This window comes from Aricia agestis, chromosome 7, assembly GCF_905147365.1.
Source record: "Aricia agestis chromosome 7, ilAriAges1.1, whole genome shotgun sequence".
Taxonomy (NCBI): domain Eukaryota; kingdom Metazoa; phylum Arthropoda; class Insecta; order Lepidoptera; family Lycaenidae; genus Aricia; species Aricia agestis.
Genome location: NC_056412.1, coordinates 12879418 through 12895026, shown reverse-complemented (window position 1 = coordinate 12895026; position 15609 = coordinate 12879418). Strand labels below are relative to the sequence as shown.

General features: G+C 39.7%; 2 protein-coding genes across 2 annotated transcripts; one reads left to right on the top strand and one right to left on the bottom strand.

Moving 5' to 3' along the window:
- Positions 1 to 1556: 1556 nt before the first annotated feature.
- LOC121729169 (heat shock protein 75 kDa, mitochondrial) lies at positions 1557 to 9563 on the bottom strand. Its single transcript, XM_042117598.1, has 13 exons — positions 9310 to 9563; positions 9039 to 9187; positions 8799 to 8960; positions 8178 to 8413; positions 7124 to 7233; positions 6903 to 6976; positions 6549 to 6825; positions 4673 to 4742; positions 4434 to 4581; positions 3621 to 3748; positions 3309 to 3496; positions 2264 to 2495; positions 1557 to 1752 (listed from the first exon to the last, which is right to left on the bottom strand). The coding sequence occupies exons 1-13, from the start codon at positions 9419 to 9421 to the stop codon at positions 1578 to 1580; spliced, it is 2061 nt and encodes a 686-aa protein (XP_041973532.1). The 5' UTR covers positions 9422 to 9563; the 3' UTR covers positions 1557 to 1577.
- Positions 9564 to 14847: 5284 nt separating this feature from the next.
- Positions 14848 to 15594, top strand: LOC121729081. Its single transcript, XM_042117469.1, has one exon. The coding sequence runs from the start codon at positions 14848 to 14850 to the stop codon at positions 15592 to 15594; it is 747 nt and encodes a 248-aa protein (XP_041973403.1).
- Positions 15595 to 15609: the final 15 nt, after the last annotated feature.

Sequence of the window (15609 nt, the reverse complement as noted above, 5' to 3'; positions counted from 1 at the left end):
TTTTTTTTATTATTCGTAGATTTTTTACAAAATATTTTTACACAAGACAGCATTTTGCCCTTTGATTACATTAATTAGTATCTGAAAATAAAACTAAGTTTGTTTTAAAAATTTATTTGCTAACCGTACACACTCGCATACGACCCGTCGCGTACAGCGCGCCAGTGAAGACTGACTGCAACGGTGTGAATTAGCTCTATTGGAACGGCGGCCAATTTGGTGCGTATGGCCCGTCTACATCAGTTTAAATAGAAGTCTTTGAATTTCCGGTGCATGAGATCAGGTTTTGAGGAAAATGGCACTTGTGGACCAGACTAATAATTATTATTGTCATGTCACATGTGCCGGATGAGACAGTAAATCGGCTAGCCGCTGTTTCACGGTTCGCAGCGTTGGGACTTGGAAGTAAAGCCCTCTCCACACTCGCGGCGCGAATTGCGGCCGCGAGTCACGGGTGCTACGTGCCGCGATTCACACGACGCGAACAAATACGGCCCTCTACACTCGCAATCTTCGCATTTACTTAAACCCTCCACACTTGCAGTCGCCGGTTCGCGGCCTACGCGGGCTTTCGCGCCGCGAGTGTGGAGCCCTTTTAAGAAATAATATGTTTGCTTCTTCTTTTTTTTATGTAATTTATTATGGGGGCAAACAAGCAAGCGGGTCACCTGATGGAAAGCAACTTCCGTCGCCCATGGACACTCGCAGCATCAGAAGGGCTGCAGGTGCGTTGCCGACCTTTTAAGAGGGAATAGGGTAATAAGGGAGGGTATGGAAGGGAATAGGGGAGGGAAGGGAAGGGAAAAGGGTAGGGGATTGGGCCTCCGGTAAACTCACTCACTCGGCGAAACATAGCGCAAGCGCTGTTTCACGCCGGTTTTCTGTGAGCCCGTGGTATTTCTCCGGTCGAGCCGGCCCATTCGTGCCGAAGAATAGCTCTCCCACGATACATTTTTCGAAGGTTATTTCAGCCTCCAATGCCAAAGCCCAAAATGTGGTGTGACTGTAAGGTATGTTCAAAGAGGATATAACTAGTTACTAGTAACTACGTATAGTCTGTCAAAAAAGTGAAGAAATTAAAAAGTGTCAGCATCGTAGTGGATGACTTTTTTTTAAACTTCATGGGCAGGATGACACTACGATGTTGCCACTTTTTAATTTCTTCACTTTTTTGACAGACTGTCGCAACTTGTATTGCGGTGTAATAAGGCTAAATTAAATACACAATTCGCGTGCGACATATACAATTTCGGCGATGAAAATATCAATAATATTCATTGGTACTTTCTTTAAATACCTCGATCGTGGGAATCGCATACACAATATATTTTCAATTGTTATGCGACAGCCAGGTGCCGCTTGGGGATTGGTGGCATTTGATGGGTTAAATAACGCCCAATGAAATTTAAAAGTATAAGGTCTGCTTTTAAATTTCAATTTTCAAAATAGAGAGGAGAGGGCCGAGAGGAAGAAGGGGAGGTGGAAGATTTGGTTTCCTGGCTGGGTGTACTAATAATAAAACCGTACACATAAACCATAACAGAATTGTATACTTATTTAAAATAATCAGAAAATATTTAATGTTTTTCTAAGGCTTTAACCAGAAGATCATTTATGTTTGTAATTAAATTTCTTGGATCGACTATTAATCCAGCAGTGACCATCGCATTTGTGAAGAGTTGTTGTGACACCATATTGGCTAAGTCTTTGTCACTTGCTAATAGTTTATGAAGCTTCTTAATTATTGGATGCCTGCAAAAAATAAAGACCAGTATGAGAGCAAAAAATTTAAATATTTTTTTTTATCTAACTGAGCCGGTAATAGTTGTTTCGGCATGTTATACAGTGTAACCATAAGCTTGACAGCCCCTAATGAGGATGTTTCTATTGAGCGAAGAGCTGTCATTACTCATTTATAACATTGTAAGTATATTATTATACCATGCTATAGGTAGAATTTAAGTTGTGCGCTGTTTGCTACAACATTATTTAAAATATAAAAAAGTAATAATTTATATCATCATCATATCAGCCTATAGTCGTCGTCACTCTCCGTTGTCATCATCCTTTAATAATTTATATAAATTGATTTATAGGCAGATGGTAGAACTACGTCATCATTTGGTAGGGCTATATCAATTTAATGTTAGTCGTCATCCCTCAGGGTGTGGGGCTTGAAATAACACGACCAAAATATGTAGGTCCGCCATCTGCTTAAGAATCAACTTCTGTGATAGTAAAAGAAGATCTAATTGGTGCTTACTTAGCATTAATTTCTAATTGTGGCCTCAAAAGAGCGAATCTGTTTTCATCACTAAGGTTTTGTGCTTGAGTTCTGATAAAGTGGCGCGCCGCTGCCATCTCGGGCACAATGATGACGCAAGGATGAGAGTCAAGCTTTTGCGTCGTTCTCACATCGAACACTTTGCCAGATAGATTGGTCTTGAGATAGGATATTAAGTCATTAACTTGGCTCGTTTGAAGATCGTCACTTCCTGTAAATGTAAAACATTAAAATTTTATAATTTTAAATATTTGATAGTCGGATAGAACACCCAGCATTAAATTTTTTCATAAAAACTCCTTACAAAAACGTTTGTATGGTAACTAAATAAAACCGGCCAAGTGCGCTGTGCGTGTCAGGCCACGCGCAATATAGGGTTCCGTCGTACCGCTAGTTTTTTAAAAAAATTTTATGGTCAATGAATGTACACGTGTTTTGTTTTAAACTACATCTCAGTTACTTTCAAAGGAATTTGAACGAAAAGTTCCTTTATACTTCGCCAAATACATTTTTTAGTTAATCGACTATTACTCAATAACTTATGAAGTCTTCTTAGCCGTGACAGTTTTCCTTTTAAATTTAGCATATTTCCTACTCCCCTGAATTTTTCACATTTCCAGAAGCAACCGTTTAGCTGGTAGAAGGGGGGGACACTGGACTCTTTAACGATTTTTTCACTTTAAAACTTAATATTTCACAAACGTATCCTTAAATCGGAAAACGATCTATAAATACTTAAAATTTCATCCCCGCTTGATGTGTAGGAGGCACCATAAAAAAATATTTTTAAAGATTTCATGTACCATTTTGTCAGCGGAATAAATATTATGTGCATTCATGCCAAATTACAGCTTTGTAGGTCTTATAGTCTCTGAGCAAAACCGCGGACAGACAGACAGACCAAAACTATAAAGGTTCCTTGTTGGCTACGGAGCCCTAAAAATTTGCTTAATAAGAGCATGTTCGTATTATTTCTATGATAATATTATTTAAAAAAAATCCATCAAAAATAATTTTCACCCACCTATGAGACTTTCAGTGTTGTCAGCAGGGCCTTTTTGCATGTCATTTTCAACGGACACCAGTGCTCTACCTCCAAACTCTTTCAACTCCAATAACACAAGCTCATCATACATCTCGTAGCAGAATAGCACTTCAACATCTTTCTTTTTAAGTGACTCATAGTATGGCGATGATTGCGCCAATTCACGGCTAAAGACAAGTTTAATATTAAAACATACATAGTTGAATACATAAAGAATTGGTAAAAAATACTTGTGCCTGCATGATCATTCCATAAACGATAAAACTTTTTTTATGTAGGAACACTAATTACCTAGGAGCAGCTAGATAGTAAATGCTCTTCTGTTCGTTTGTTTGTCTTGAGCTATATTCAGCCAGGGATGTTTTCACTCCAGTATCAAGTTTGGATGATTCAAATCTTAGCAGCTTAGCAATCTCTTCCTGAAATGAATTATTTACATGCTTAGACGAAACATACAATATGGTATAGTGCTTTGAATTTGTAAATTGTAAAATATTTCACATAAAAAAGTATCACAATTAGTTCATTTCTGCCATGTTGCATTCACAGGCTGATTAACCCATCCCCAAGCGGCACCAGGCGGTCGCATAACAATTGAAAATCTATTGTGTCTGCGATTCCCACGATCGAGGTATTAAGTCTGATTTTTGTCACACTCTTACTGTAGGCGCCGACACCCAAATGACTATCTATACTATATATCAGCCCAGACCGCTTCGCGTCATTCAAAAACGCTTTCCAGAATTAAAACATCTCGGGCCACTAGCGTCGACTATGCGCGTGCAGTCAATGTGAGACTAAAATCATTCACCGACACGCAACATTGGCGCTGGTGGCCCTTAAATTTGAAATTCTAGGAAGCGTTTTCATATAAGTACCTAAAGTGCCTGATAGACGTACGAACTTAAAGTACGCGGGTTTTAAGATCGCGTACTGACTCGGCTCGCGTCGGTGACACACGAGAATCGCTCACACTAGATTATTCGCGGCTCTTTGCTGACACACAGGCGATCAAGATCGTCGAGCCATAAGCCCGCGTACTTACTCGCACGTCTGTCACCCCTTAAAAAAGTATTTCAGCTTATTTTTTAAAAAATATTTTACCTTTTCTAAAGGACTCTGTCCCGTAACAATACCCTCCTTAAGAAACAGCGAATAGTCCTTGTAGAATGCATCATATCCTACTGGATCTTTGCTAGCCATCTCAACCATGAATTTAAGGAAACGATTGGTGAGAACATATCGCAGCTTTCTGTAGAAAACAATTTAAACATAATGTAGACATTTTAAAGTAGCAAGTTAAATCAACTAATAGCTTAAGAAAAATATAAAAAATAACTTACGCTATTAGAGCACTGTTTTGTAATAATTCTCTACTTAAATTTAGTGGAATGTCCTCAGAATCTACTACACCTGTAACGAAATACAAACAAAACATTTAGGAGCAATATTTAAATTTAAAAAATGTCATGGACTAGATTATTTTCCTTTTTCGTTTTTTTTTTCGTTTTTTCAGAACCAATAAGTGATGGCTCTAGGATTTTGCGTTTTTATAATCTATACTTCTATACTAATATTATAAAGAGGTAAACTTTGTTTGTTTGTTTAATTGTAATGAATAGGCTCAAAAACTACTGGACCGATTTTAAAAATTCTTTCACCATTCGAAAGCTACATTATTTCGGAGTAACATAGGCTACTTTTTATTTTGGAAAATATAGGGTTCCGTAAGATATTTCAGTTTTTCGGAAACAACCAGAAAATTTACTTATTTTGCGTACGCTGCCTAAACTATAAAAGATAGAACTATACAATGTTCTAAGTAAATGTAGATCGTATAAATATCTACAAAAATGTCCGCGACACACTATACCTATCTATGTCAAGTGAGGCACAACAACCATTTTTTTATTTAAAAATCTTGATTTTTATTGATCTACATTTAAACGGATTTATTTTACTAATGCTAATAATCCTTATCAAAATAAATTATTTCATCACTAAGTACAGTTTATGTAGAATATATTTGGTCTTTGAATTATTAAAATTTGATGTTTGGTTTAGAAGTTATGGCGAAATTAAAATATTGCGATGTACGCCCGTTTCGAAGTGGGCGCTGCGCTACCAAAGCGGCGATGCGCTCGCGGGAAGGGTATCACTATACATCGCCCGCGTAATTTAGGAATGTCACGGAAACCATACACTTTTCCGCAAAAAAGAAACCTATGTCCTTTCACGTGGTCTATTCTTCATGTAAATAATGTACCAAGTATTGTACACATTGAAAAGGTCTGCAGAAAACACGATAGTATATACGAATAAGGATATCCCACAATAACATTTTTTTGTCATTTAATTTTAACTTCAATTAATGGCAAATTTTCGAAGTGATTTTAACCAATACGGCAATAATCCTTATTCAGTTAAATACTTTAAATACATTATTGATTTAATATAGATTTATATGGCCTTTTACAGCATATTATGATTTAAATGAATATTTTCGAAGACATTACAGATTTAAAAATTGCGGGACGTAGCTACGGCAAACGGCGGTACTGACCATTGCGGGCCACGGGTATAGTCTGTCCAAAAAGTGAAGAAATTAAAAAGTGGCAACATCGTAGTTGTCATCCCTTTTTTCTTAGATTGATTTGAAAGGGATGACGCTACGATGTTGCCACTTTTTAATTTCTTCACTTTCTTGACAGACTATAGTCTTTATATATCTTATATATAAAAATGGATTTTTAATGTGTTAGTCGCGCTAAAACTCGAAAACGGCTGAACGGATTTGGCTGATTTTAGTCTTAAAATGTTCGTAGAAGTCCAGGGGAGGTTTTAAAGTGACACGAAGTTCACTGGGACAGCTAGTAAAAATTAAAAATGGATTTAAATGTGTTAGTCGCGCTAAAACTCGAAAACGGCTGAACGGATTGGGCTGATTTTATTCTTAAAATATTCGTAGAAGTCCAGGGAAAGTTTTAAAGTGACACGAAGTTCACCGGGACAGCTAGTAATGATTAATTATTGAAAAACTACTGAATCGATTTTAATCATTTCTTCAGTGGGTGATATAGGCTATTATATATTTTGTACCCGTGTGAAGCCGGGGCGGGTCGCTACTCGCTAGTTTATAATATAGTGCAAAATAACATAAGCACAAAAATTCAATTTAAACAATATACAGTATAAAATATGATAAATAAAGTTGCTTACCCTTAACAAATCTTAGCCATTTTGGTAAAATATTTTCAGCTTTGCTTTTGATCAATATTTTTCTGGAATACAAAGCAACTCCCACATCTGAGTCTCGTGATAGTTCAAAGAGACCTGGTTTCCCTTCAGGTACATACAAAATGGATCTGATACTAAGAGGAGCATCTGTTTTGTAATGCAGAGTAAAGCGTGGCTTATCATATGAGTTGCTTATGAATCTGTAAAATTCTATGTGCTGCTCCTGGGTCACTTCTTTGGCATCCATCAGCCATAATGGCTACAAAAAATGAAACCTTTTTAAGATCTAAATACAAATATTATGATAAATGTAATACGCCTTAAAAATTTTTATACCTTAATTGAGTTGATCTGTTCATTATTCAGAAGAATTGGACTTCCAATGAAATTACTGTATTTCATAATAATATCTGGAAAATGAAAAAAGAAATTTAGCGAATAGTGAGAATTTGTTTAGTTTCAAAAAAGTGTGCTAGATGTATAACTTTTAACTGTGGATTTTATAATTACATAAAATTACTAAAAGAAGTTACAGTAAATTTCATAAAGTTACTTACTCTTCACAGTGTCATCATCAGAAAACTCCCTGCAGTCAGTTTTCAAGTAAACAACAATCTTTGTACCAATGGGAACATTATCTACTTCTTCAATAGAATATGTTCCAGATCTGGAAAAAAAAAACTAATGTAGTGGCATTTTCATCGCCAACTAAACTCTTAAATGAAAATAAAGTTTTAAGGATACAATAGCACAGTATGTCCACCTTAGAAACATCTACTTTCTGCTGTAGAATAGACTTAAGAATTTTCAGAAAACTAATAATCTATCCCTCAAACTGGTTATTGTTTGAAATATTTTGCATTTTACTGTCACCATGACAAGGCTGCTGGTTGCATTAAGGCTCCATTCCACCGCGGCGCACGCTGAAAGAAAGAAATAAATCCGTGCACGTCCACGCGTGCGCGTGGCCGTGCACGGATTTATTTCTTTGACTACGTGGGTCAACATTTCCACTGCCTATGTACACGCTTCCGTGTATCCCGTGCATATATGTCAGTTAACAAGAGCTGGCACGATCAATTACACATTTAAACATTGCGCTTGTGTAGTGTCTGTGAATAAGCGCGTGGCGTGACGTCGTACTACATACGTATCATACAAAGTCTGTCCGTCTCTTTCGCGTGTGGTCTATCTTATGAGCGTGAAGGGGTCTGTTTATAAACTACTGTTTATAAACACAGCGTGATGTTACAAGTCGGTAAGGTGTGATCGGCGCGAGGCCAGGGTTCGAAACCGTACGATAGTTATCGTACACATACGATAATTTTGTGCGTACGTACGATTTACGATAGCATATTATTATCGTACGCAGATTATACGATAATTTTTATCATGATGCAAACATATATTATATTTTTAAACATACTGTATAGTGAAATTGCATAAGTGTGAGCACTGTGAACGAGCCAGCTTTAGTTAACTGATCTATAGCATGCGTAGCATGGCCAGTGTTGAGCTGCGTGTGCACCATCTTCGAGCAAGCTACGTGAGTCAATTCGTGCGTAGCGTTTTGGTGGGTTGCAGTGGAAACAGTCACATTAAAATACTCACCCATCAGAACTCCATTTATATCCCGCTGATCCCTCAATACTACTCCTTGTGTAAACATCAATTTTGTCAGCCACCATGAATGCTGAATAAAATCCCACCCCGAATTGACCGATGATAGAGTTGGCTTGTTCTGACCCTTGCTTTTTAATTTCTTCTATGAATGACTTTGAACCTGACCTTGCAATGGTTCCCAAATTTTTTACTAGCTCATCTTTAGTCATACCGATACCGGTGTCCTAAAATAGTATGTACACAATATATTTGGTTTTACTTTGTATTTATAATGTTATTTTTAATTATCCAAAGGATGCAGTATACTTATATATAAGATGTTAAAAATTGTTAACATTAGAAGAAGTCAATATTAATTGTTAACATTAACAAAGTATTGTTATCCAAAATTATTTAATTAAATAATAGGGCCTTTCCACATGTTTTTTGCGCTTGTTTGTACCTATACAAACGCAAGTTGAACGATCAGCAAATGGAAGGAAGCCAACATGTTTTAAACTTTACATCTGCCAAAACCCGATGAATACACACAGAAGAGCGCATTAGAAACGTGCGTTGTCAGTGAAAAACGTTGTGTGGAAAGGCCCTTAGGCTAACTAATTTTCTTACCTCAAATGTAAGAGTTCTATTCTGTTTATCTGTTGTAAGTTTTATTTCCAGGGATCTGTCAGTGCCTTCTAATTTTGGTGACTCGGGAGCTGAACTGACACTTAAGTATCTAAACTTTTCTAAAGCATCACTCGCATTTGATATGAGCTCTCTGATGAAAACCTGAATGTTGCAATAAAGAAAACATTGTTTTAAAATGCACTATAAATTTAAGAAGTAGTTAAAAAATCCAAATGTTACCTCTTTATCGGAATATAAAGATCTGGCCACAATATCTAACAGCATGCGTGTTTCAGCTTGGAATTCTTTCTTTTCTATATTTCCTTTTGATGGTTCCGCTACTTTTTCATCAGAGACAGTACTATATCTTTTAAATTGACTATATTTATCTAAAAAAAGGATGAAGACAAGTTAAAATTGAAGTTGCCTAATAGTGTATAATCAAACGACAAATGCATTTTGATTGCATTTGTCGCTAATTACTAACCGTAATTGTTGAGTAAATACTAACCATTAGTAACTTTGAGAGGAATACGATAAGAACATTTTGAATATTCTGCTGCATTGAAAATTACTCTTTTAGTAATTAGGCTGGATAAGCTTCGAATTCTAATGCCTAGCATACTTTTAGGTTATAATCACTAATACAGTTAGATATTTATAAACTTAATATTTTTTCTGCACTATAGGTAAACTTTTTTGTTGATTATGTAATTTACTTGATTATTTTCCAATTTTTTTAAATGCAAAAATGATTTCTGAAAATATGTGTGATTAATTTTCGGAAATTTCAAATTTGACATATTGTTGCTCCAAGTTGCTGTCATTTATGAATAAAATGTCATATTCGTAATGAGGCACTGACCTCCATTATACAAGTACGCTGGACTGATGATACCCCAATGAATAAGGAAACAGATGGAAGCGACATAACTACAAAAAAGTGTGGCCGGCGCCATATTGCCAAGAACTAAACATGGCGGCCTATAGTTATGGGACACTCGGTTGATATTTGTCGAGGATATCGATAAGTAAGATGTTATAAGTGAGAGTACTATAGTAAAATCTTTTAAATAAATGATCAGATTCTTCACCTTATATTTTTTAAATTCGATAAAAAGTACATCACTAAACGTCAAATCTACTAATTTCTATGATGATTAAATTTTGATAATCAAGCCATGTTATATTCTATTCTATCACAAATCTTAATTATTGTCTAATTATTAACTAAATTAGCACATACGAAATCAAGCCATCGGTAAAATAACAAAAATTTTAGTAAAAATGTAAACGTACCGATCCAAGGACAAACTTTTTAAAATTTCTTCACTTTTTTGACGGACTATAAATTAATTTTAAAAAAAGCAAATTGGTCGAAAAATTTGACCGATATATCGAAACCGATATTGATATTTTTTCAAATATCGATGTATCGATATATCGATATATTTTTCTTTCAATTTCGACATCCCTATAATACGACACTTTGACAGTTTATGTACCTCGGAGAACCGGAACATAAAATGGCGGACCGGCCACGGTATTTTGATTTGGTCGAGACCATTATGCCGCGTCCACTTATAAAAGTCAATGTGATACCCTTTGAAATGACAGCTATTTTTTGTGCCTATTTGAAGCGGAATCAGCACCCCCATTATGTCGCCCTCATGTCGCCATATTGGCGCTGATAGCAGTAGTGGGAGTATTTGGAACTAATACTAGTGATGTACAACTGTCTTTTCTATTATCGATGATATGTTTCCAGATTCAGATAATGTCGACCATTAGGACAAAAATATTAAATTGAATAATACAAACGCTACATATTGGTATTAAAGATACATACTTCCTCTCCGTTATTTAGATAGACGTAATAAATTAACAACGATTTCATACTTAGATAACGTGAAGTAACAGTACCTATCTATAATCCATTTATTTTCACCAGTTAGCACTGCGAAAAACTAAAAACAAAACTGAAGATAAGCTTCTAACGAAAACTTTGTTGTATTGTATTTTCTAATTTAATTTCTAATATTATCAAAGTAGTGCTACAGTGTATCGTATTAAAGCTGAACAAAGCTGAATAAGTGTTCTTTATTATTTGTTAGACCCTAACTATGTTTTTTATTAGACCCTAAGAGATGGGCATTTACCCGGTAAAAACCCGAGGCTCGGGTAAATACCCATTTATACCTATTTTTACCCACCCATTTTCATTTTATACCGGGTATAAATTAAAATCAGTTTATTTCTCTAAAATATTAGCTAAAACAGATAATGTGACCCTTCTGATAAATAAAAATGACTGTTAAAAATGGCGTTTACGCTAAATACACCGAAAATCACGAGCGGCCATTGCTTACGTAGTCGATGTTGAGGAAATACACTGCTCGTGATTGGTGGATTCAAGTGGTGTCCTATACAACTTAAATACACAATAATTATTGGTTTGATTAAGTTCTTTTTTTAATTAAATTATGAAGACTAGATATTATATGTATGCTGTACACGAGTATGCGTAAATTTTATTTTTTATACCTGTATTATTATCTAGATTATTACTTGGAAGCGAAATTCAAAATCATTGTTATAGTAAATATTCACATACTATATATTTTTGTTATTATTTACATGTACTAAATCTTGTATATAGCGATTTAAAAAGTGTTACATAATAATATATAAATCGTGCACGACAAGAGTTGTAAAAATTATAATAATAATTATAATGATTAAATTTTTTCTTTATTGTGCCTTTTTTTAATCTGTTGTATGTTATTTTTAATATTAAATTAAAATTTTGAGTTTTAAAACTCAAAATTTTACATAGTAAATCGCAATATTAAGGGTTTAGCCAATAAAGTAATGTTTTACATATATTTAAAGACTTGTCAATATTTACCCGGTATTTTTAATTTATACCCGGTAAGAATGGGTATTTTTTAATTTTTACCTATTCCACCCATTTTTACCAATTTTTACCTACCCGATTTTTACCCACCCGCCCATCTTTAACTAACTAATCTCATCATATAATATTATAAAGCTTTGAGTTTGTTTGTTTGAACGCTCTAATCTCAGGAACTACTGGTCCAATTTGAACAATTATTTCAGTGTCAGACAGCCCATTTTATGTATTTTATTACGCTGAGACTAACAGGAGCTAATTGTGTAATAAATGTGGAAAAAGTGGGGCAATGTATAACGTGAAGGATTATATAGGCTATTTTTTGTGGGGGCGATACCGGTCCGTCCACGTTCGTGTCCCTGGGCGCCTGGGTACGCCACCCCGCCTTTTACACGGGGTGAGGTATTCAGGATGGCTGAACGCCGGTCTTTCTCTATCTTTCATTCTTTATATTAGCTTTCTTGTTTTTCTCTTATAATATAATTATTTATTCTGTCTTTTACTTTCTTTTCTATTTTCCTTATACTTATTACTTCTCTACATTATACATTTATTGTTTTGTTTGCTTGTGTTATTGTTGATGTATGGGCCTTTTTACAGCCCCCAAGCCTACGCCCCGTCCCGCAAAAGGCTGCATGGCAAGTGGGTGACTTTGCCGCTAGGACGCACTTATTTTCTGATTGGCTACGGGTTCCGCTCAACCCTAATGAGCATCCCTTTAAAATATGGAACACAACGAAATTGATAATGGTCTCCGGGTGGGTCCCAGAAATGGGGAATCCCACACCTCCACCGCTGCCACGGTGGAGGTCTGCCCTTCGTACTACGGGGTGGGCACAATTTCGTCAGCTGGCGGGCGCAATGCTCGTTCAGTAACCGATAACAAAAGCATTCCTACGGACAATGATTTGCACAGCGATTTGGCTAAGACGACGACGGCAACGTGCGTTGACCCGGAACCGGTGCTCCTAACCGCATCGGAGACGATCCCAAGGCGACTCCCGGAGGCATCACTGCCTCCAAAAATGATGACTCGGCACGTCCTAAACGGACACCAATTGTTCAGCTGGAGAGGCTGGGCTCAGAAGGCAGATCACGGGCAGCGACGCCCGTGTCTATGAAGAGCAAGTTCTTCGATTTAGGAAGAACTTCTGATGAAACTGAGAGCGGCAACGAGACCGCCGTCTCTCAAGGACCGAACACTCAGGACAAGGTCAAAAGGTTTTTGCGCAAAAGACGCGTCAGTGATCGAGAACAGGAAGACAGTTTGGAGAATTGCAAAAGTACGGCCCGGAAGTCATCCAAGCGCGGTAGGGGCAGACCACCTACTACAGGACAAAACATCGGCCTGCATGCGGCCACGAAGGAAAGACGCGAACTAGAACGCAAGCTGGAGCGTGAATCCGAAGTGGATGCTGCAGAGTGCGAAATAATGGAGATGACAAAAAGACCTCCACAGCGACGGTCACACCGGCTGTTGGATGTCTTCTCGGACATATCAATGACCGATGGCGAAGACGAAGAGGTCACTGGGGCTAAACTGGGCTCGGCCGTCACCTCGAGCCTGGAGGTCATCAGGAACGTGGCCAAAAAATCGAAAAACCTCAGCGGTCCCTATGTCAAGGCCCTGAAGGAGTCGACGAGTACTATTCAGGAGGCCTGTGCAGCTCTCTTGACAAGAATGGCATCAGCAGAAGCGAGAGCCTTGGAGGCGGCCAAAAAACGCCTCTCCAAGGAACTCGCTGAGCTAAAGGCCGAATTGGCAACGGTCAAACGCGAGCTCGCTAGCGTGCGACCACAGACCTCTCCTACGTCACCTCCACTGAAGGAGTTACTGGAGAGAGCAGTGCGTGAGGCGATCTCCATCTCGAGTGCTAGGCTTGATGCGCGACTGGAGGGACTGGAGGCGCGACTCTTACCAGAGTCGCGACTCCGTCCACCCCTCGCCATGGACAAAAAGCGAGATGAAGCCAAAGACACTTCAACAATAGTGTCAAAAGCCTCGAAGAAGACAACTGAGCCGGAACCCGCGGCGACGACTCTGTCGCCCTCGCTCAACCCGGGTCCGACTCAGAAGAAAAAGAAGAGGGCTAAGAAGTCTGCTGCTGCCGCAGAAGCGGCTGCCGCGAGACACGATTCAGCCTCAACTTCGGCAACAACGAGACCATCTACCCAAGAGACTTGGACAGAGGTGGTCAAGAGGAAAGGGAAGGCACAGAAAGGCCCTGAAGAAGGGAGGAGGATGCCAAGAAGAAGAGGAAGAAGAAGAGCTCCAAACTGCGTGCGCCCAAAACAGCAGCGGTAGTTATGACGCTATAACCGGAAGCGGAAAAGCGGGGAGTGTCGTACAAGGAGGTCATTGACTGCGCCAAACAGCGCCTGGACCTCGTTGCACTTGACATCCCGCCCACCAAGTTCAAGGTAACGGTCACCGGGGCACGAATGTTCACAATCCCGGGGGGCCGAAAGCAAAGAAAAGGCTGACAGGTTGGCCGAGAAATTGAAAGAGGTCATGGAGGCGGAAGATGTTCGCATCTCCCGACCCCAGAAGTGCGCAGAGCTCCGGGTTTTAGACCTCGATGACTCCGCCACCACTGCCGAAATTGCGCAGGCCATCGCAACACTTGGTGGCTGCGCGGCCGACGAAATTAAGGTCGGCCAAATTAAGAGAGATCGCAGAGGCCGCGGCTCGGCATGGGTCAAGTACCCGGTCGAGGCAGCGAAGAAAGTGACGGCGCCCAACACCAAGGTGCACGTGGGTTGGACCGTGGTGCGCGTGAGTCTCTTGCCCATGCGCCCAATGCGCTGTTACAAGTGCCACCAGACCGGGCACACACTTGCGACTTGTCCAAGCGAAGTGGACCGGAGTGGACTGTGTTTCCGTTGTAGACAGCCGGGCCACTCGTCTCCGCAGTGTGAAAACGAGCCCCACTGTTTGTTGTGCGCAGCGAGCGGCAGACCGGCGGACCACAGCGTCGGAAGCATGGTCTGTGGGAAGCCAGCGCCGAAACGGAGAAGCTCTAAGAAGAGCAAGACGTTCCAGAAGCCTACCACACCATCAGCGGCGGGCACTGAAACCAGAGAGGCATCGATGGAAGCGCAATAACGGCCAGCCATCGCTTTATACAGGTCAATATGAACCACTGCGCCCGGGCGCAGGATCTTATGGTTCAGAATATGGCGCAGTGGTCGATTGACCTTGCGCTTGTGTCGGAGCCGTACCGTGTGCTCCCCAGGGCTGACTGGTTTGGAGACGCGGACGGATTGGTAGCTCTCGTCTTCGGCCCCAGAGTCACGCCTCCCTCTTTAGGGAGCACGACCAAAGGCCATGGTTTCGTTGTTGCCAACATGGGGGCCCTTACTGTGGTGGGGGTGTACTTCTCCCCCAACCGGCCTCTGGCCGAGTTCGAGATGTTCTTAGGGCGGCTGACTCTCTACGTCGGAGGAGCGTCCGGCCCTGTACTCGTCGCCGGGGACTTCAATGCAAAGTCAACGCTTTGGGGCTCTCCGGCGACGAATGCAAGAGGCCGTGTGATGGCGGAATGGTTGGCGTCAACAGGCCTCGTAGTGGTCAACACCGGAAGCGACAGTACATGCGTCAGACGACAGGGCGAGTCAATCGTTGATCTGACGTTGGCGAGTCCCAACTTCGCGACACGCATTGTCGGATGGCATGTCTCCAAAGAGGAAACCCTCTCAGACCACCGGTATATCCGGTTCGACGTATCCGCACACACGTCGGAATTGGGTCGCACATTTCCAGCAGGTGGCGGCCCAAGGTGGTCTCTGAGGCGGCTGAACAAGGACCTGTTAGAAGAGGCAGCAATCGTCGCGTCCTGGTCTCGTCTTCCCTCCGATGATGTAGAGGAATGCGCAGAGTGAATGAGATGTTGCAGA